The sequence below is a fragment of the Patiria miniata genome, unplaced genomic scaffold, assembly GCF_015706575.1.
Source record: "Patiria miniata isolate m_02_andy unplaced genomic scaffold, ASM1570657v1 HiC_scaffold_24, whole genome shotgun sequence".
Classification (NCBI taxonomy): Eukaryota; Metazoa; Echinodermata; class Asteroidea; order Valvatida; family Asterinidae; genus Patiria; species Patiria miniata.
The window spans coordinates 19,363,277-19,386,418 of NW_024037063.1; the positions used below are offsets into that span (position 1 = coordinate 19,363,277).

Sequence of the window (23,142 nt, forward strand, 5' to 3'; positions counted from 1 at the left end):
GGGATCAATAGATACTTTGTAGAACAGGAAGCATTTTAGCTTATTGAAAATCTTTCGAATTAATGACTGTTAAAAAGAACATATAGTTGACCTAATGTTCTTTTCCATTGTTCACTCGCATACCAATTGGGTAAATTCAAACACGGTGTCTCAGACTATTCAGTTTTTGGTACCAAGGCGTTCACATACGGATAATCACCAACCGATAATGTCACATAAATTAACCGATACTGTATCACTAACCGATAATGTAACACAAGTCACTGTTTGTTACATTATCAGTTGGTGATACATTATCCATTAGTTACTACATTATCAGTTGTAACACATGCTCTTTACTAATTGCAGATTGCAAACAACACTTGTTGTTTATTTGTTCTTGAAGCTTTTGGCTTCCATATAGCAAAAACTGGGAGGTAGTTTTTTTTAATTAATGATATATCATATACAACATCGTCACTTATGTAATAGCAGGACGATTCCTCTGCTGTGAATAAGTCATTTGTATTTTCCCCACGGCGGTGTGAAACACGCCGTGGGCTTGAGCTCCTTATGCTGGTGGGTGGGTGGGTGGGTGGGTGGGTGGGTGGGTTGGTTGGTTGGTTGACAGTTTACTCGGGTTTATTATACCTACAGCTCTGTGACACTGATGCGCATGCGTCTAATTTGCATATTTGATCACGCCCTATTGCATTTCAAAATTCGCGGTAGTACTGTACTGTTCGTGGAACCGCCGTGTTGTACCACGTGGTACTTGTTTTTTAGACCGGCGTTACACTATTGCACCAAACCAAATTGTCAACATTTCAATTGAGCACATAGTTCAACAATGTGTGCACTTGTTTGCTGCCACTTACCACTCCTCGGTTGTTACCAGCGCCTGCAACTATTCCAAGGATCCCAGATGGAATGAGGAACTGAGGAAAAACGAAAATGTCAATAGAATATGTTTCGTTTGCTGGATTCCGACCGTAAACTTTTTTTTTTTTTTACTTCTAGCTATGAATAGTTGGTCGCTCATTTGGGGAGTGAGCCAGTCACTCACTCACTCACTCAGTCGGTCCGTCGGTAAGTCGGTCAGTCAGGCACACTGAAAAATTGCCTTGGTAAATTTTACCCAAGAAAGGTAAAAACTGGAACTACCCAAACTTGGGTTGTTCTATAACCAATTGCTAGGGTTAGAATTTCTGGTAAATTCAACCAAAACTTGTGTTCATTCAAGACCATTTGGTCTTGTATAGAACTTTTGACTACTACTTTTGGTTGAATTTAACATAAATTCTAACCCAAACAAGTGGTTATAGAACAACCCAAGTTTGGGTAGTTCCAGTTTTCACCTTTCTTGGGTAAAATTAACCCAGGCAATTGTTCAGTGTAGGTGCTGCCAGTCAGTCAGTCAGGCAGGCAGCCGATCGGTTTGGTTCAAGAACCGAACATGAAATACTTACAACGATACCACTCCATGCTGGCGCAGCGATTAAAGATACATAAGAGGGGAAGATAAAGCCCACGCCCCATAGGCAAGGCAGCAGTATCCCATCAATAATGTGAATGATTCCGATCGTCGTCATCAAGCACTTGTTGTTGGCCATCTTGACTCTTGTACGGGAAGGCCTTGTAACAGTAAATCTGGCTCTGTATACAGACTGCGGAACTTTTCAAGGTACATGTACAAGATTATACTTCTGGGGTAAGATTGATATAAAGTGAAACCAATCGGAGGAATAAATCATGAAATACTCGGCGGAGGGTTTCAGGGTCACCGAGGGCCCCAGAGCAGCATAAAGCCCTGATTTTTAGTCGATTTGTCCGTGAAATAATATCGTCAAAATGCATCGAAATCCTTTTTTGAGAAAAACATACCTTGATGGATGTATGCAGTAGGTCTTTAACTACCTTAAACAACTTTGTTTGTTTGGATCAGTTGTGGTTTGCCACTAAAATTGCGAATTTTCTGAAGCCCTTTTTACGGCCATCGTTCGCTGGCCTCGCGTTGCTGTCAGTTGTGTGGACGAGAAAATAGAGCAGCTACACGGCTCTATTTTGGTAAAATGTATCTCACTTGAAGGACATTTTGAGAAAAAGTGATTCAAAGATTGAAATGTTGCCGTTTTGGTCTTTTGGTCTTTTAGACTGTGAAGCAGTCATTTTCTGATGTCTTGGAACCATTATTTTGTATACTTACACAATTTACTAAATTTCGTGGATATTTCTAGAGATATAGAATTTTTGGAAGATACATCATTTTACTAAAAAAGACTTCCAATGGAAAGCTTGGATTTGTTACGCAGTAATAATGTATGTGTGTACTTATCATTTGGAATAATCATGAAGAGACTTAAAAACAAAACAGTCTGCATTTAAGCCTGTGAAAGGGTAATTTCGTTTAATGATGAAAATAATGCAAATGACTTTCCCCAGTTTACTTACATATCAGGGGAAACAAATGGGATATGCATGAATTCAAACCAACAGTGCTATTTTGGTAAAATGGTGTATGTCTGGCATGCACAAACAATTAACGAGACTTTAATTACCATTTTACCTTGTTTGTGAGATTTGCAAACACAGATATATGTCACGTATGTCAGACTTGCATTATTTTTCTAAAAAAAAGCTGCACTAGTTAAGTTTTCTACGGTGAGATACATATAATATCTTTTAAGCTCTTCATTTCTTGACTCTAATATTTTCTGAATCGGAAACAGCGCCCTCACTTTACCAGGCTTTGACTCTAACTCAAAATCGCCCGAAAATCGACTTACATCATTTTACGAGTGACACGGCAACTGACTAGTCATTATTGTCATTGTTTGAAGAACTATACGTGACGTAGACTTGACTGGGGGTTGGGGGTTGGGTTCATGGGTCCGTCTTACCATAGAGCTAGGGTCTTACAATACTCTACTTTGCTTTGTTTACATGTGCGCTTTCAGGACTATGAGAGCCTGATGGCACGCGTCGAACCAGCTTAAATGTAAACAAAACGTGGCGTCGCGTCGTAAGGATATAGGTGCATTATTCACGCGCATGAAACGATGTCCAGTGAATAGCTATTCGGGGACCAGCTTTTCTTAACTTGCCCAGTCTTGTTTCTGAAATTATTATTTGGTAAAAACTTGACCTTCGAAATCTCAACAGTCAACAGATAAGATGGACAGGAACATAAAGCGGGCAAGCTAGGTATACAATAGGTTCGTATGCCTATTATCTACCCAGCGTAAAGTCCAGTGACCGGTCCGCCCAACAAATTGCGCTTGGCCCAAGGGCGGATCCGGGGGGGCCAAAGGGTAAACCAAAACGAAACCAATTTTGTTTATTTTTTTTATGTGACATCGCAATAAAGGCAGGCAATGAGTACACCACCTTCTTTTCCTCAAAAAACATTGGTTAAAGTGGTCAAAAATTGCCTCAGATCGCACCACAGAGCATCTAGAATCCAAAAAAATTAGGGGCCCTTAAGCGGGCCCCGAACCCCACGCCGTAATTTTTTTGACCCACTTTTTTGGGGGGCCTAAAAGAAAATTTGGTCCCCCCAAAAAATTGTGTTCTGGATCCGCCCTTGGCTTGGCCTCGGCGAAAGGTGGTAGTCAATGTGTGGTGGGTTAAAAGGCACATAGGATCATTTGCTTTCCATGCCTTAAGTTCGTGTCCAAAAACAACACCACTCCAAATCCAAAGAATAATTTTCAAAACCTAACTTCAAGAAAGCCGGAGAGTTGAAAACCCTGCACAATTTTGGCTATATACAACTCTTTATTTCCAAATATTAGTCAGGTGGCCCACATTTCTGAGTGGATCATTAACGCCAGCCTTAAAACAATCCTACTTGGAAGTGTTACCCTTTTTCATTTGGTCTTGTAAAGCGGCGACAGTCCTACACTCCTCCGTGGTCCGCTGCGCGTAGGTTGGTGGCACGCCGCACCGTAAACCTCCGTTTCTAATAATACTCCATGTATGGAGCCCTAAAAGTGTACAACCCAATTTTCTCGTTTTCTGCTAGCACCACCCGTTTTTTAAATTGTCTACTTTGGGCTGGCAGAATTAAGATTGTACTTAGACACTCTGTCGGCGTACCAAAAGTATTGGCCTACTGGGTGAGTCAAAAAAGCGGAACCATCCCTCCAAATATATTTCATATTTAAAAGATATGTAGCACCAAACATAATAATGACAGGAAAGCCAATTTCATAAGCTACTTTTAGATGAAAAAAATAGTGAAAATGCTCAATCCGTTCAAAGAATATATCAGCATTTAAACGCAATGACCCGAAAACCTCTTTCGTCCAAATATGCGATTTCAAGAATCGTCGTCACAATTGTCTTTAAACATCACTAGCGAAGTTAGTTGAAACCAGTATTCTGTGTCATTTTCTTTGTTGTTCCAAACAGTCAAAATACACACTTATAGTGCTTCTTCTTTTTTGGACGAACAGGTCTTAGGGTCATTGCGTTTAAATGGTGACATTCTTTGAACGGATTAGGAAATTTCAGTAATTTTTTTCATCTAAAAGTAGCTTATAAAATTGGCTTTCCAGTCATTAATATGTTTGGTGCTTCATATGTTATTGGTTTGTTTTTTTTTTTTAAATATGACATATATTTTTGGGGGTTTGGGTTCCGCGGGTTTTTTTTTGACTCGCCCTGCATAACAAAAAAAACTCACATTCCCATTAGCAGAAATAGGCAAACATATTTTGGGGGGTTTGGGTTCCGCTTTTTTAAACTCACCCTGTATTACTAAAAACCTCGTATTCCTATTTGCAGAAACATGCGGTTGAAACGTTCAATCAACATTTCTTCTTATGAATATTTGAGGTTTTTAGTAATTGGCCTATACTTTTGGGGCGCCGACAGAGTGACATCTTGAACGTTAAACAAAGTAACATCTTATACTGCAGATATTAAAATCTCCTATTTCGTGCTGGTGGAAATGGTCGTCGACCGAACGTGGACAAACTAAAAGTCTAATTTTCTACTTAGAAAAGGATTGCAGATTTTATAGAAACCAGAATTTCCTATTTTTCTACAAGCAGGAACTGGGTTTTAGACTTGAAATTTGGGTGTGTTTTTTAATTAGACACGATTTTGCACTCCTAGCCTCCGTTTTCAGAGTTTTTCATTATTTTGGAAATTAGTCCACTCGTATATTTGCGACGGATCAACCCACCCAGGAAATTTCTAGTTTTTGAGTAAAGTCCATATATCTATTTCGTGTAAAAATTTGTGGAAATTGCCCTGTGGAGCTGTATACAATCTTTTGTTCCCTATTGTGCCCATGTCTCCAGAGGGCACGGTGTATCAGATCGTTACAACAGACCAACAAGTCAAAATACAATACGGGGATATGCGAGTTTCCAATCAATACGGGCATATACAGGGTGTTTCCCTAAAAGGATTACCCAATAAGGGGATTTTTTTTTTCAAGCTATTTACAAAGTGCATATAATGACCACGATTACGGTTTTATCATAAACTAGGAACATCAAGCTTTCCATTGTATAATATCTTTGGATGCATACCTCTGGTCATGCATCAGTGACTTTCATCATGTTTAAAAAACGCATGTGCAAACCTTTGTACTTGAGGTTAACCATTGAGAGCACATCGAGGTTCACTGAGGCATTTCCATTTATGAAATCATGAACAAAACAATATTTGTCAGTTGATAATATGAACCATTCAAGATTCAACACATCACCTCCCACGTGTCGACCTCCCGTTTGAACACAAAGGCGTCAGCGGTCCCGCATAATCTTCCATGGGCCATCTCACCATTGCAGGTTGATTAAGTAAATATTATCCACCTCGTGCCAAAATGCACGCCTGCAATGTTAGGAAATGGACTGCTGAAAAAAAGGGGATGGATATCACTTGGAGTGCGTTCGATTACCTCCCCAGCTCACTGGCGCCTGGCTCCTCGCGTGATGACGGACATGCGCAGTGGACGGTTTCAGGTAAAGTTTCGTGCAAGAACTTTGACGTGACAATGAAGCTGCATCCGAATCAACTGTCTAAAGCTAGGTCTAGGTCCACGCCCATTAAAAATACGCGGGGACGCGCTGACAATTTAGAAGTAGCCGTAGTTCTAGCCCGTTTCGGACACGGCCTGAGGCGCCCACCGGACGTCACGTTGGCAGCCATGTTTTTGCATGGCCTTATGGGATACTTACCCAGGTAGTTGGTTACTTGGGCCAGGGTCGAGTAAGCGCGAGAAGTCACGTGAGAAGTAAATCGAACGATGTCGGGCTTGCACGAGTACGCGCGGGGAAGTAATCGAACGCACTCAAGAAGTCAGCTTCAGCTTCTTGGAGGTCATTCCACAGCATGATTCAGTAAGACTATATTTTCCTGTGTCCCCAAAATTTCCAGAAAGCAATTCATGACAGCAGTGAGTCCGTGAGCTGGGGCATGGTCTTGTGCCAAGCCAGCCAGTGATGTTGGAAGATACCGTTACCTTGATTCATTTCCTTGCTGGTTGGAAATGCAACTCGCGATGTGGCACAAACTCATGATGGAAATCATGTTTCGTTCATGTTTTATCAAATATTCGTCTTCTGTCTGGCTGTGTCCACAATGTTTTACGCAAAGTGTCCCAAGAAAAACCATTTTCCAAAGCAAAGGAAATCAGTAATGCATGGCATACTTAGGCTTACTGCTTGCAAGTTATAATGGTCATTAAGTTGAGTTCATAGTTTGTTCGTGTTATGCCTTCGTTTGTGGTTACCTTTTTTTGTGGGGACACCCTTGAATATAATGACTTTTACGCAGCAGAAAAATATGTTGTCTAATGATTTTGTTGATATTTGTTTGGGTATTATGTAGTAGAGTATCCAATCATCACTCTTGGATGACAACTGCATTATTAAGGAGTACATCAGAGTTATAAAAGTCATAGATGTCCTTGATGTAACATGGATAGGAAAGAAAGAAGACCGTACATGTAAAAAAAATGTCTCAATTAAAAAAACAAATGTGGCTTTTAATAGTAAAAGTAATGAAATCATTATAGACCTTCTTTGATGGCAAATTATAAAGTATCAAGCTGGGGACAGGAAATATTTCACATTTGGACCATACATTTATCGAATGACCTACTTATGAAATCATAGATGCACATGTACATGTACATGTTTCCCCAGTACTTTATTTCAATAATTCTGATATCAACATATCTCACGAACACAACATGCTAATATCAAGATTGTCTTTTTTAATAGGATTGTTGTGAAAAACATGTGATGTCATAATAACGTCAGACAAAATGCAATTGTTAAAACACATAGAGGGGTAGGTCCGATCGTCATGAAACTTGGTTGGAAGGTAGATAATGTTACTTGAATATTTGAAATGACGTTAGATGACGTCATCAACTGATGTTTAATAAATGTTTTAAACTTAAGCCTATATATTTCTTTGCTACTAGCAAAATGTTACAGTAGGTAGCCCTAACAGTCATGAATCCCCCAATTTTAATATGATTTTGCACACCCCCTACGGAGTCAAAGTTAAATGCACTTTGTACATGAAATTATCACTTAGGCCCACAAGACTGTACTCATCGCCAAAAAAGCAAAACCTCATAAACAAATCATAATGCGCACAAGCATCTGTTCATCGAACAAAGTGCTAGTTTTTCCATCTCTTTGTATTTTTCCCCATATCATTTATTATTCTTCGGAAATAAATTGGGTACCCCAAGAGTATCCGCCACCCCCATCCCCCTACCTACCGGAAATGGTGATCGAAATATCACCGCCGGACACTGAATCTTATCGCTATACGACAACAACAAAGGGCAAGTATTTGTGTACATAATTACAGACGTCAGATACCGACGTGAACGGACTTGATGTACAAATTACATAGTTTTTTTTTGTAAGCGTAGATAGCCCGTGTATTCCTGAAGGTCACTTCTGTTGATCACAACTCTTTTATGATGATCAAGTCAATATGCGAATGCAACAACTCCTTATAAATATAAAAATGTCTATTAATATTAAATGATCACCTGCTGCTTAGCTGCTGGATTAAAAGTTAAACCCATAAAGCTCGATAACAATTGATTTGATAAGATGTGATATATAATATACAAGAGACAAATATATTTATTTCCGAGACATCGTGTACAACACAATAAAAAATTATGACAAAATACTCGTGAAATAGTTGTGAAGACACACTGATTGACACATAGTAATTATGTTTAGCTCTTCTGTGAAGTTAATTACTTCTTTTCTTATGAAAAAGTGGAGCAGCAAAGGTTCTGAGATATTGATCTTACATACTTGTCGATCTTTAGGTGATGCACAGCTGATATTTCATCGACAAAACATTATAAGAAAGACAAATTTATCTATTTGAAACCAAGTAAATCAAATGAATGAAATTCCAGCCAACGTACAATGTACAAAGTACAATATTAATCCCTAGACTGAATCTACATCAAACCGGCAGCTAACGTACACGTGATCAACAGTATTCAACACTTTTTACAATTGTCGACGAATTGTCCATTTTGCCTTTTTGTTCATACGGATCATTACTCAAATAACATAAGTAAAACTAAGAATTAGAAATAAAGAATACTAAAAAATTTGAATAAAAATAGAATATATAGGGAGAGTATTTTATACTATTTCGCTTTCAATCTACAATCGCCACCAAATTTTTTTTTAAATATCAGAGCCGCAAATTGAAAAATGTAAAGAGGAACAGAATTGTAGACACAATTCAAGAAATAACCGAAATACTAACATGCAAAATTACAGTAGTACACTGTAAAAAAATCCCTTAAGGCGAAAACTTTATGGAATTACTTCTAGTCCGAAAATTTGGGACCCTTCAATACTGTGTATGAGACTGTGTGTTGAGAGTCCCAAAATTTAAGGTACATGTGTATTGAAAACGTGTAATACAAGAAAATAGACTAGCACTTGAAACAACCAGTCCAACACCGCTCAATACTGCATCAATCAGCTGACTGTGCCAAAAGAAATATCTAGGATGTCGGGTACTAGGTCGCTATTTAATTATACATATTTCTCCATACTCGGGCACCAGACTAAGGACAATGAATGTAGAAGTCAGTCTTGTCAAACAATTGGACCATGGATGGACATGTACAAGTCTAGTCTTTAGCCTCATTTTGAAATCACTTGACTTCCCTCTCATGTGCAAGCCACTGCCAAATATTGAAACACGGTCTCCTTTAAAAATTGAATTGATTCTTTAAACTTGGTTGGTGAAATACCGAGGACCGTTTCTTTGCCCAATGAAAGTTTTGGAGAAATTTGCTGGCTGAAGAGTGAGTAAAGTTGGCCTGATCTTATTTTGCATCGCTTTGAGCATTTAAGGTCCAAACGTTTGTTTCATGGCCTGTATGAAAAAACATGTACTGTAAATGATTCCCTCAATGTGCGGCCAAAAAATATGTTGTTATATAAGAGTCAGGTTCATGAGAAATTGTTTTCCAAATATCCAAAACTCGTACATTTGACATTATTTTACAAATTAATCCCATTTATGCATGGAATTGTTTGCAGGGACTATTCACAACAAAACCTATAGATTCACAAATAATCTTCGGTTGACTGTGCATTCTTTTAAATTGTAGTAACTTTCAAACAAATTTCCTTTTTTTCCCCTGAAATTTAATTTCGGAACTTTCAATTTAAACCGTGTACTGAATGTGATTTGCTGTTTTCAAAGAGATATTGTTACACAGTCCCACAAAATAATAAATGCTTTTAAACACAGTAAATAATATGTAAAATCCTGAGTCCTCGTATAAAATTGTTTATTCAAATTGAACACACACATTCATTTGCTATAGTAAACAAGACAGTTTTGTCGTACACACTGTACAAACTCTATGTGCCTTCATCCATTCCGTAATTTCATCTTATGGCGGCGGTTTCCGGCCGAGCAGTACCACGATCGGCGCCTTAAGCCGGACCTTGGTCTGCTCAGTCTGTGTCTCAGCCCCAAGGATTTCTATCAGCCTGCAGGGAATGATAGTACATTATTTAGAAATAAAAAGGTTCCCACAGAAATGTTAGTTGAAATTCCATGACTTTCATTTCTCTTCTTGGACTAAAATATGCTTTCGATGACCAACTCCTACGTTGATTTTGCATCTTAGGAGCCTATTTACAATAAAGTTGCCAGTCATCACACTGAAAATAAAGATGTATGTAGTATGCATTTACATCAACAAGAGCATTGTAAAATAGTGGGAAAATATCTGTTGGAAAAAAAATGTGGCAAATTCTCCATTAAAAGGCTTGTCTTTTAAATACAGTTTGGGGAATTCTATTTGTAAGGGAAATCAGTTTCTAACTAACAGAACTGCTTGGTCAGGCATTGCATAATGATTAGGAAGATCAACAAAGAAAGGCTGGTACAGCTGGTCCTATACAGCGCACAAAAATTCTACGCAACTGGTTCAGAATGGCTATTCACTTGACTTTTTTTCATGAGGGTCTACACAATGGACCGGATTTAGCCCATTTCTTGGTGTAGCGCGGTAGTACTATTCGATAGTACTGCCCGGCTCACAAGTGATCATCGGGGAGTCAGTCAGTCAGTCAATCAGTGAACCTGTCAGTGAGTAAGTCTGTGACATAGGTGCATAGAGGACCCTAGGCAGGCACCTCGAGGTCCAGCAAAAATCTGAGACCAACCTCTCTTGGAATCCAATTAGAGGGTTTGGACTGTCGGGGTTCTTTCGTAAAAAGGCGCGCATGGACGACCAGGAACTGATGTAACCAATATACGATGGTACAGTGATCTCCTGAACCAATTGGAAGCTGTCGTCTCTGTGAAAAAGACAATGTGTAGTAAAGCTAGTACCAGAGCACACAAAAGTCCAGTCAATTAATACAGAATACCTATTCACTAGAATTCTTTGCAGCTGTTCAGTTTTTACAATGGGCTGGATTCAGCCAACTCATTTACGGTAACTGGTAATCCTATACGATAGCACTGCCTGGCTACCAAGTGAACTCAGTGGGCGAGTTGTGAGTGAGTCAGTGAGTGAACGGTCGGTCGGTCCGTCGTTCCGTCGGTCACTCAGTCAGTCAATCATGTATAAGGACTATAGGACCAGCACAAAGAAAAACTGCATATGAAACTGAAACTGTAGACGAATATTAAAAAAAAAGAAGGATAAAGCTATATATCAGAATCGTAACAAAATATGTTAGACTATTTGTTGATTTCCAAGTCACTTTTAATGTTAATCAAAAGGACAGCTATTTCCCCTTCTTGTTGAAGTCAAATAGGAGTCTAGGAGATCAAAGTGTACGTATGTAAATAATACCCAAGGCATACAGTCTGTTGCAATTTTTTTTGTTATGTTTATTAATTTAAAGTTAGTTCAATATTTGCCCCATTTGCCACCCATGGGTACATGTACGTCCCAATTGTTAAATAGTTACAGTTACATTTGGGTCTGGACGTACCTGATGCTCCCTTCATATGGTATGCTGAATTCAGCATAAACGTTGTCGATGTGCCTTCGGCGATCGTCCCAGTATGCCCCCATCAAACCCTTGTAAAACTAAGAGAGAAAAAAGTAACAGATTAATCTTTAGAAAGGCAAAACCCCAGAGCTTGCTATGTAGTAAAGCTCAATACACAGGAATAACAGTATAACTGCCCTACAAAAAAAGTTAAGTGTTCTTTCAGCATAAACGAAAACATATCACATAGGATGTGTGTGAATTGTTTTTGTTTGCTGCAAGAGCGCACACCTTTTTTGTGATCTGTGGACAGAACTTTAAAACGGTGATTGTGTTTACAATTCCTTAAGTTGAAATGTACATGAGTGATGTAAATGATTCTTGTACTAAAAGAAGGCTTATGAATTGGGCTTTCATATCCTACATTTTGAAAGTGCTGCATGCCGAACTTCACTAAAACAATGGTCCCGACATTTGGGTTTCGTTTTTTTTTACTCACTCTGTACCTGTAGTCAATGGAGCAATACATGGGTCTGCGCATGCGCAATAAGAATGCGGAACGATGTCACTCGTTTTGTGTGGGTGGAGTTTATGCGTTTTGATCAAAACTCCGTTTGCCCAAAATATCTGTGAAATTATGAATGAATCATGATGCCTATAATAACATGTATGCACACCCATACTGAATTTGTTTCCTTGTGGAGTCATTTCTTTGTTCTCGTGTACTAAAGTTTTCAAGTTTGAAAGTGTACTTTCAAAATGCTCCTGTTTTAACCAGAATTAATTTCCTGGGCTGAATTTCGGACGTAAGATCCCTTATCGTATATACTTCAATTTGCGACGGATCAACAAAACTTGGAAATTCCTTGTTTTTGAGTAAAATCCATTTATCTATTTCGTGATAACTTGTGGAGACGTATTCACCTATAGAAATTGCCCTGTGGAGACGTACACAATCTTTTGTTCCCTATACTGTGCACATGTCTCCACAGGGTACCGTGTAACAGATCGTCGTGGACGTGCACTCTTTACGACTGTGTAGTCACTTCGGACTTGAACAGTTTGCAGCGCGGTGCGACTCTTAAGTCGCGGCGCAACCGCTAGCCAAGGAATAGTGGAACGACTAGTCGTGGCATAACAACTAGACGACTAACTTAAAACTGATAGTCGTGACTACCAATGCCTTATCATTGGTGACTAGTCGAGAAGTCCCACATGCCTATTCTGGATTTCTGTAAATCATTTCTTACATTCCAATGGAGCTGCTGCATTTTTTTGTCTTTTGTCAGATCGCCCTCGCAAGTCTCAGGGACAAAGTTTCCATAAGCACAGACGGCCAGACAACCCGAAGGAAGCAAGACGCGATCGACGTCTTTGCAAAAAGCCGCGTAGTCAAACCAGTGGACAGCTTGGCAGCAAGTCACCAAGGAAACGGAGTTATCCGGAACAGGAATTGTCTCGCCTTGTCCAGTTCTGGTAAGAAAAATAACACAATTTTAGTCTCAATTAACACAATATTGCGACTGTTACTTTCCTTTTCTTACTCTTTTTTTTTAAACAATCAATCCATTTTATTGACATGTTTATTTATTTAGCTTAAAAAAATGTGAAAACCAATGCAATTTAAATTAAAATTACCAAACAAAAGAAATCCCCGAAAACCCACAGGGGATAATTTTTAATCCATTTTTAAAAAAATAAATTTATTGTTGGGAACTCTCGACTTTTATTAAAGAAACTTATTAACATTATGTGATACAAACGTAAAAACACAGACCTCACCTTAAGTAGAAAATCAACAAACCCAAACTACTTTTTCAAATTCCTAGCCTATTTGAAATAGGGTCGACACAAATATGAGGCCGGTATTTTGTTTTGCCATTGTCATTATCCAAAATTACCACAAATAACTAGTGCCCTCCTAGTGTGTGTGTGTGTGCCAAATCTATAAAATATAAAGAAAAGGCTAATGAAGTATCTGACAAAATATTTTTACTATACCCAAACTATAGCAGTGGCCCAAACTATAGTTGGGAACTTGGGACCATGACCATCCTCATGATAGTTGGGACCACACCAATTATAGTTATGACTGTCCCAACTATAGGTGGGATGATGTTACAGTTTGGGCATAACATCTTTAACACGCATCCAAATAAGACCGGCCAGTGGATTAAAGAAGTAGGCTACAGCAAGTGATCATGAGCTCACCTGTATTCCACATTGGGCGGATTATCCGTCTGCTTGACTGCCGCTTCTATCTGTGCATCACTCACGTCAACACCGATGACCTTTTCAAAATGTGGGGCCAAAGGTCGCGTACTCTGTCCTGGCCCGCACCCCACATCGACCGCAAGCTTGAAAGGCTTTGATTTCTGGGGAAAATCAGTTCAATAAACCTTTTCGATCTTCGCAATGCATCTTGGGATTGGATGACAAACCAACCAGCAATTTGTGTGCAAACCAGAACAGGAACCAGTCAAGCTTTAAAGTATTTTTCTTCACTATTTTTGCAAGATTAAGTGATCACCAATTCACCTATAAATGCGTAGAATTTTAGAAATTGATTTGCAAATAAAATTCACTTCAACTTTAGAAATAAAGATAAGAAATATTTTTTGAATTTATGTCAGGATACCAGTCGTCAGGCACAGTGACATGGTTGTGATTGGTCAGTGTTTGGAAGCATGACATCGATATCTTGATTGTGATTGGTCAATATCATGATATTAATATTCATGTGTAACAAAACTGGTCTCCAAAAGGGATTCCCCGAAACCGTCTTCGTTCTTCTTATAATACTAGTAACAGGCTTTAAAGAATGATCGTTTTTAGACAATTATATGGATATGTCAAATTACCAGTGCAACAATGTGTGAAAAGATATTCACTAAATTCCTGATATAAAATGAAGAGGAATTAAATGAAAGTTGCAACTGGAACTTGGCCCCATATAGGTTTTTGCACAAATTACCTGGTTGGTTTGTCATTCAATCCCAAGATACATTGCGAATATCGAAAAGGGTACGGCGCATGAGAAAATAACGAAGGAAAACCTAAGTGCATAGTAGTGGTGTTCCCTAAACGTGACGCACTTCAACGTTTACCCCGATTTTCCTCATGTAGTGTTGCAAAACTTCTTTGTTGACAAACTTCAAATTCATTCAGTGAAATACTGGTACGTTTACCATATGAACGCTTGCTATTTAACCTCTGTGAACAATTTCGGTGTCATGAAATTAAATCCGAAATTCAAAAACAATGGCGTCCGGAAATTGGGCACAAAAACGGCTGAGTGTTCCTTAATTAACGTGGCGCTCTTGAATAAATCTCGGAAAATTCCAAATTAACATTAAGGTCATTTCTGTAACGTTGATCAATTCTGACAAACCATTAGTGTCTCTACTTAGGCCTACATAGCCAACAAGAAGTTTTTCAGAAAATGATTTTCTTATTGGGGGGGGGGGGCAATTTTAAAGGGTTGACTGCCAACTTCGAAATAAAATCGGAAAATCACACCGAAATACGTTTTTTTTTTAAGTTTGTAACGCCTCGCGATTTAAGAACGGGAGTGTTTAGAACTTGATGAAATCTCACTTTCTGTGAAATTACAATTAAAACGTTTGCTCTAGCTAGGCGCCACTATTTAGGCGAAAAATCAAAGTGTGCCATTTTAGGGGCCACGCCACGTTTAATAGTGAGTAGGCCTAATGAAGAGCATCATACAGTAGTCCGAAAATTCCAGACTCTCAATACTGTGTGGATCAACAGTACACACATGTACAACCATAGAGCTAGCTCTATGGTACAACCATGACAACAGTAGGCTTTGCTTACAAGTTACATACATGTACATGTAGTACATGGCATATTGTTTTGGCAATAAACATGATCTGTCACTCAGTGCCGACTGATTCTATACACCGTTTACACGGTTGATGGAGATCCACAACATGGTGTTTTTACAATGCCGTAACGATAGCACTTGCAAGCGGCTGCCGTAACAATAGCCACTGCCATGACCGCCTGATTTTCATCATGTTTGGCATCGAATTAATTTCATGGATAAATCGATAATTTCCGACATGCCAAGACAGTTTAGGTGCCTGGGAAAAAAAGAAACGAAGTGGGCATACTTTCTCTTTTAAATACTCCACGATCCTTTCGAAGACTTTCTGTGGTAACCTTGGCCGGTATTTCAGATAAACACTTGCATGAGCCGCCTCTTCGAAGAGCTTGATGGGGGCTGCCATTTTGTCAGCCTGATAGCGCCCTCCATCGTTGTAGACGCACCTTTATTTTAGACTTGTTCTAAGTCTGACCAGTTCTTCCTCCGTGGTCTGCTGACCCGCTGATCTGCTGACCCGCTGATCTGCTGTATTATAATCATAGAGTTATATTTTTTTAAACAATTTTCTCCATAATTATAATACATGTCAGTGGCTTTATTATCGTGGCAGTAGAACCATATGCTGAATTAATGATGATTGTATGCTTTATTGCCAAACATTATTTTATTTGAGGGCGAACTTCACTGAGTGTGAGATCACGTCGAGAATAACATTTTAATCAAAAGTGACAGAGAGGTTGGAATTTTTGGCCTCAGTCATGGGCCCACGCGGCCAGCATTTTTTTCTAGAGAGGGCAAAGCACATTATTTCCCCAAATCCTTCTCTAGCATATTCTCAAGTTTTTGAGTTTTGGCGGGGGGACATATGATCTCGATCTACTTATATACCCAACTAGAAGTTTGTCAGAAAATTATTTCCTCATTTTGGGGGGATATTTTCAAAGGGTTTACCCATGCACTTTGCAATAAAATAGGAAAATCATGTCGAAATAATGTTTTGTTGGAACTTTGTAACAGGAATCGGATTAACTCGTGATTTAGGAACGGGAGTGTTTAGAACTCGATGAAATTATACCGGTTTTTGTGAAGGTTCAGTACAAAACTGTTGCTCTAGATAGCGCGACAGACGAACAAGCAAAGTACACCACGTCAGTGGCGGCGCCATGCTATTGTAACGTCTCTCTGGGGTGAGAGACATTATCAAATAAAGAGTCAGATACAAATATCTTACACACACACTCTAGTACTTTATTCGGGATTATTTACATCTCAGGTCAATAGAGGGCGCACTATATACAATGTAAAGTTAAGGCGTACATGTGTACATGTCAGGAACTCTGTCGGGGTCAGAGCCCAGAGCAACAATCTAATGCGTCATATGCGGGAGCTCTGTGTAGGTCAGAGCTCAGGTCAGAAATCTACTGGGGAAGAGCCCAGTACAACAATGACCAGAACTGCCATTTCTGCGCGCTTTATATACACTTTTGGGTGCGCGTCTTAGCCAATGGGAGCATTGGATTCTGGTGGTTATGAATAATGCATCCGTGTACAAAGGCATGGGGAAAGTTCTCTATGGGAGATTTGTACACGACTGACTTAGACATTCTAGTGGGAGAAAGTCCGAGAGCAGTGGTTAGCGGGCGAAGTAGGATAACTCGTGGGTACCTTACGGGGAACTGATCCTCAAGGAAAAGGGAAAGGGAATAACTTCTCGGTACATAGGTTTGTGTACAAGACTTAGTCTCTAGACTAGGTAAGAATCTACACACTAATGCTATGGAGTAAAACTATGAGACGAAGGACGTAACCTGACCTCTAGCTACCGTAGGTCTCGGCCAGTGGGTAAGCGGGACACACTCGCTGGGGTGTACGGGGTCACTGAGGGGTGAATACACGGGTAGGTTTTAGAGAGCCACATTCGCTAAATGCTTCGGGTCAATGTGGGTCAGATGCGAGGTAAGGTGTGTGAGGGGAATTCGCATCGACTCCGGGGAAAGGTGGAGGGAAAATGGCTAAGTCCTAAGTACATGTCCCATGGCGGTACATGTTCAATAGCTGTGAGAGCTACATGCATTGCGCGCTATACAATAGCGTACTGTATAATGTGCTGCACACTTCTACGTGTGTCTAAAGACTTCGTGGTAAAGCTTCGCGCTGTGTGAGGGCACACAGGATCGCTGCAAGCATTACGCTGTGCACGGAGTGGAATGGACTGGTTGGGAAAGAAGTAAACTACGCAATTTGCGGGAACGCAACACTATGTTACAGCAAACATCAACAAATATCTATTTATGCCTTGAATATGGGATTTAATGGTAATTCCACCAGTCCAGTTAAAATGCATAGAACAACAATTGATTGTTTGTTGGTTTATAAAACAGGTTTGACAAATGATCAGTAATAACAGATTAATTAATATAATAACGGCCGGACCATTTAGAATAACCATAGAGCAAGGAATATGAAAACATTAAATCTTTTACAGTTTTAGCTTGTGTAAGCATGGAGGTGTTCCTTCCTCCATGGTGTAAGTAATCTCGCCGTCGGTTGAATATTCTCTCCCAGAACTTGTCTGCACGGTTAACATGCATGTATTACAACTCCAGTTCTCTTTCTCAGTGGGCGCTACATTTCAGCATATTCTCGTTTAGATTATCGTTTTCCAAGTTGTATTTTTCTATTCCTTCCTCCATGGTACAACCATAGGTCCTTGCTATACAACCATGTCCAAGTAATATACTATAGTGCATGCAGCAAACCTCAATGTCTGGAAATAGAAGCAATTAATATAAGGTTTCAACTGTAAAGTGTACGTTACATTAACATATTAAGATAGCATGCACATGCATGGCCTTGTGCAGGGCCAGAGCCCTGACCACAGTTTCCCCACATACACTTTGTTACGCAACGTACGTTACGTAAATCTCACTGATAGCTGAGCTAGGCAAGGTCACTGGGCCGATGACCACCAGTGATTGTATGCTCTCTCATTGGTTGTATCTGTCAGTGCACAAACCATCGGCGCTGTTGTCTTATAGGCTCATTCTGGTTTGTACACGAACCATCGGTACCGATTGTTCGTGTACATTCAATTAAAGAGTGTCCGAGCATGGTCCGAGTAATGAAAACTGCAGCGTAAGCTAGTATCAATCGGCCGTCATTGCGATTTCGTATAGGCCCTGTAACTGTCAATGAAACTGCCGTAGTGGGGGCTGTAGAGTAACGATACAACTCAACTCATCGGTTTTCAACTATCATTGTCATTGTCGCTTTTGGGGGGAAAAACCCAAAACATCCGTGATGCAGAGTGCATGTCATCAGCCACGAGTCATGCTGTGGTCTGTGCCTCGGTCATGTACTACTGCGGTCCTACGTGCAGTCAGCAACATCGAAGGTGGTGCGTTTTACCATGAACCCTACTCTTGTGCTCTCTACTTTGGCCCAGAGAAGAATAGGTCGTTTTTTCCAGACCAGGAACCTCTGCCTGAAGATGTTCAGCAGCCATGGCCAGAACTGGCCTACGCTTCGTCGATTAACACCTTTGCCTGGGTGAAGCAGACTTTAGAGTCTGAACACGAGGAATCTAGTCTGGTATTTGCCAAGGACTTCGCTTGCTCCCTGGAAGGTAGATTGGAGCGCCTCCCACGCGGATACCAACACACCTTCCTCATCAGAAACCCAGAGAAAGTCATCCCATCTTGGAGAAATATGATCCAGGACCTTTTTAGGAAGTCTGCGCGGCCCATGGACGAACAGTCCATGGAAGAATGGCAAGACATCGATATGGGGAAGCATGCTGGTTTCAAGGAGTTAGTGGAACTGTACGAGTATGTCAAAGAGAACCTGGATCCTAGTCCGTTTGTCATGGATGCTGACGATCTGATTGCTCAGCCAGAAGCCGTGATGTCAGCGTATTGCAAGGCGACTGGTATCCCCTTCAGCAAGAAGCTGATTGAATGGGAGAATGATGGGTTACCAATGAACTCGTTGATCACTTGCCGGGATCAGCTGCGGTGTTTTATGGGTGAACACCACCTCAATGCAGGGAATAGCCGTCGGTTTGAGAAGACTGATAGCTTGAACGGACCAAGTCCATCATCTCCTGAAACAAACCAAAAGGTTCTTGGCCTAATTGAACGCGCTATGCATTTTTACGATCAGCTTTATCAATTACGCTTCGTCCCAGAAGTAATTACCAAAACTTAGTTTTCAGCCTTTATAGTTTTACAGGGTGATCAAACAAGAAAGTGACTAAGTTGTAAAAAAAGGGTAAAAAATAGTCTATGTTAGTGACTAGTAACTGTGCAAATGACAAGAAGCACAATAAAGGAGGCCACTTTGCATCCGTCACGTTAGCAGTTTTTTCCAATGGTTTTTTTTTTTTTTTACAGTACCTGAAACCACCCAAAAAGTTTTTGAAAAGTGAATGGACATGTAGGCATATCATACATTTTGTGTTGAATCATTTCTTTCTTTCTTTTTTAATTTTTAAAATCACCCTCAACTTGATTCCATCAAAAATTGACAGAACGATTTACCTTAGTTTTCCGTTCACTTTTTGATGGAAATTGAGGATAATGTCAAAAAGCAATATCAATAATCAACTCAACTTTAGCGAAAGGCTGAAATTCTTTGGTTTCATTCAGGTGTTTAACAAAAAAATACTGAATAAAACTGCTAACGTGACGGTAGATAAATGGCCCCATTTATTGTGTTTCTTGTCAAATCTCTCGTTATTTACATACCCTATTCACATAGGTTTTTCTTTTTTAAATTTTAATAATAATGTTACAAAATCCAGCAGTCCACCATCGATCAATTGCCGATACACATTGATGAATACCCTTTACATTAATGAACAATAAATTTCGGTTTTGCAAAGGAAAACGCAAAAAAAATCACCACCATCATTTAAAAAAAAGACTTGATTTGTTCCTCATATATACAAACAAAATCTGACAGTAAAAATGTTTCAGTCTTGACTCAAATGAGTAAAATCACCTTTGTATTTGGATGGCTGTGTGCAATCTATACTCAACTCAATGGTATTCCATCGACAGCTGTAAAATGGGTTCTTTTAGTAAAACATGCATAACATCTGATAACATGCATCAATTTCATTATTTTGGTCACATGAGTGGAAGAAAACGATCTTTGATACATGTTTCATTGGTGTATCACATGTAATTGCTTTTTAAGGGGGAAATCATTAATCAGGTCACTTTCTTTTTGAATCACCCCACCAAGAGTTTGGTCCCAAAATGTCCCTCTTGGGTGTGTACATAATTCTCGTAATTTATGAAAACAAAATTCACATTCAATGATATAATTGATGAGCCCAAACGTTTTCCATTCTTGTGTGAAGTGTTTGTTGGATTCGGTTCAGTGGCCACTCAATGTAAAACAAAGGCCATTAATGTAACACCAGTCTATTTTGCTCCATGCCAAGTTTGACAATACACACTTTGAAGCGTCCTGAACCAATTTGAACTTTTATAACAGGTGTTGGAGACACTCCGTTGATATAAAAAGAAGATATGCAAATAACAAATAGCCACAGTCAACAATGAGAAATGTCAACAATAGTATTCCTCCTGTTTACTATAGTAATTTTATCAAGAAGCCAATTTAAGCCAAAAATTCAACTTGGAATGGTGAAAATACATGTAATACTGTGTTACATAATAGCCTTTATTTGGAAAACCGGTGAACCGAATCCGATGGAACTTTTACAGAAAATAGTAAAAAAGTAGAATAAAATAACATTTTGGTTTTTCATATTCTGCTACAACCCTGCATGAGAGGGGCATTCTTCTTGGGGGGGGACCTGTATTTTCAAACTTGGAATTTAGCAAAATTGACTAGTGTTGCATGAGTGGCCATTGTTTCAAAACTAAATAACTGAATCCAACAAAACCTTCACATACGAAAGAAAAATGTTTGGGCTCATCAATTCTGTAATTGGATTTGATGTATACCCTCCAGTGGGACATTTTTTTTGGACACCTTGTAAAATGACCTTGTTCAAACTATGCTTTCTAGGCTTGAAGCTCATAGATGCAAAATCGCCATGCATTATTACGTTACATCTTCGCAAATGTACAATACAATGACGTTAGTCTCACCATAGATCCTTTAATTGATTGCATGTACTGTTAATCATTTTCATCGATACTCTTTGTACATCTTTGTCCATTTGTTTGTCTTCATAATAATGTTACAGCAATATACTTTCCTATGTAGTTGTAAGATACTGAATAAACTGATGATGATATGATGACGATGATGATGATGCATTACCAAAAGATAATTTGGGTAAACATTTTAGAAATTCTTTTTGTTTATAATTATAGTTGATTCTATGGCATACCTAAATTCTTTTGTCAAGGACTCATTTCACACACCGCAGTGAAACTGTATTTTTTTTTCTCAATTGGTTAAATCCTCTTTCTCTTCTGGGAGCGAAGAGGAAAAAAACACGTTTCTTCGCTTTCTGAGCTACGTTCAGTTTGGCTGCCGGCTAGCAAAATTTTACATTAAATGCACATTGTATCCGAACTTATCACCGAGGCCTACAAGACTGAGGCCTACATTGACAAAAAAGCATATACTTATAAACAGATCATAATACGGAAAAGATTTTCTTTCATCAGTTTATCAGAGTCACTGTGTTCAATGTTCGAATTCCGACAGTGACGAACGTACCTATGTATACGACCTAGACTTGAAATCAAGTCGGTAATTGGACGGGTCAGTTCGCCCACCGCGCACCTCGTTTAGTACTAGTGATGGAATGGACCCGTTCATGCGCAGCAGATTCGGCGATGAATAACAGTGCCTGCAGAACAGACTGAGTCTTGTTGACCTCAAGATTCTGATCCCATTCAACAGTTGTTGTATAGGCCTTTCTTTTTTTTGTAAACATTCGCGCCATTTCAGTCATGGGCGTCGCCAGGATTTGTTTCTAGAGGAGGGCAAAGCACATTATTTCTCAAGTTTTTGAGTGTTTTATTATTATTATTATTTCCCAAGTTTACCCGCCCCTGCGCCCCACCCCCATTTGACACCGGGCCTGCTGACGCCCTTGTCCCCCCCCCCCCTTGCCCGCTGAGTGTTTGGGTCCTTACATTGCATTGCACAACACACGGGACCTGCGGCTTTACGTCCCATCCGAAAGACGACCACTAATGGTTAAGTGCCTTGCTAAAGGGCACAAGACAGTGTCCAGACCCGAGCTCGAACCCACATCTAGTGCATTCTGCTCTGAAACACCAGAGCATGAGTCCGGTGTGCGCGGTGCTCTTAACCGCTGCATGCTGGGCCATGACACTTAAAATTATCGAGGCAAGCGGAATGAAAACAACACGATACAACGTCGTGGTAGTAAATATTGCATCACTCGGACACTCTCGATAGAAGTGACAGTTAGTACAAACCAGAATGAGCCAATAAGACAACAGCGCCGATGGTTTGTGCACTGACAGATACAACCAATGAGAGAGCATACAATCACTGGTGGTCATCGGCCCAGTGACCTTGCCTAGCTCAGCTATCAGTGAGATTTACGTAACGTTGCGTAACAAAGTGTATGCGGGGAAACTGTGGTCAGGGCCCTGGCCCTGCACAAGGCCATGCATGTGCATGCTATCTTAATATGTTAATGTAACCATACAGTTGAAACCTTATAATTATTTGCTTCTATTTCTGGACAAAGGTTTGCTGCTTGCACTTTAATATATTAGTTGGATATGGTTGTACGGAAACTTGGAGAACGAAAATCTAAACAGGAATATGCTGAAATGTAGCGCTCACTGAGAAAGAGAACTG

The 23,142-nt window shown here is 39.7% G+C and overlaps 1 protein-coding gene and 1 long non-coding RNA gene across 3 annotated transcripts in view; one reads left to right on the plus strand and one right to left on the minus strand.

The window, feature by feature from the left end:
* The window catches only part of LOC119732070, a 35,638-nt gene extending 22,798 nt beyond the window's left edge, over positions 1–12,840 (plus strand). Inside the window, exon 3 of the long non-coding RNA XR_005271510.1 lies at positions 12,755–12,840. This is a non-coding gene — a long non-coding RNA (uncharacterized LOC119732070). The remainder of the gene's footprint in view (positions 1–12,754) is intronic.
* Positions 7,199–18,227, minus strand: LOC119732067 (putative methyltransferase DDB_G0268948). Of its 2 annotated transcripts, XM_038205437.1 has the most exons (7): positions 17,799–18,227; positions 15,602–15,840; positions 13,677–13,840; positions 12,716–12,938; positions 11,466–11,563; positions 10,686–10,820; positions 7,199–10,004 (listed from the first exon to the last, which is right to left on the minus strand). In XM_038205437.1, exons 2-7 carry the CDS (start codon positions 15,716–15,718, stop codon positions 9,905–9,907), a joined length of 837 nt encoding a protein of 278 aa, XP_038061365.1. In that variant the 5' UTR covers positions 15,719–15,840; positions 17,799–18,227; the 3' UTR covers positions 7,199–9,904. The 2 variants fall into 2 exon arrangements, with proteins under 2 accessions (XP_038061365.1, XP_038061366.1); XM_038205438.1 differs by lacking the exon at positions 10,686–10,820.
* Positions 18,228–23,142: the final 4,915 nt, after the last annotated feature.

What these genes read in the sequence shown, in the direction of transcription:
- LOC119732067 (XM_038205437.1), bottom strand. Translation starts at nt 15,718, where the DNA reads ATGGCAGCCCCCATCAAGCTCTTCGAAGAGGCGGCTCATGCAAGTGTT. An exon ending in TGCAGCAGCTCCATTGGAAT is followed by an intron (nt 11,564 to 12,715) that starts GTAAGAAATGAT and finishes TTTCTCTCTTAG; the next exon opens with TTTTACAAGGGTTTGATGGG. An exon ending in CTAATTGGATTCCAAGAGAG is followed by an intron (nt 10,005 to 10,685) that starts GTTGGTCTCAGA and finishes CATTCCCTGCAG; the next exon opens with GCTGATAGAAATCCTTGGGG.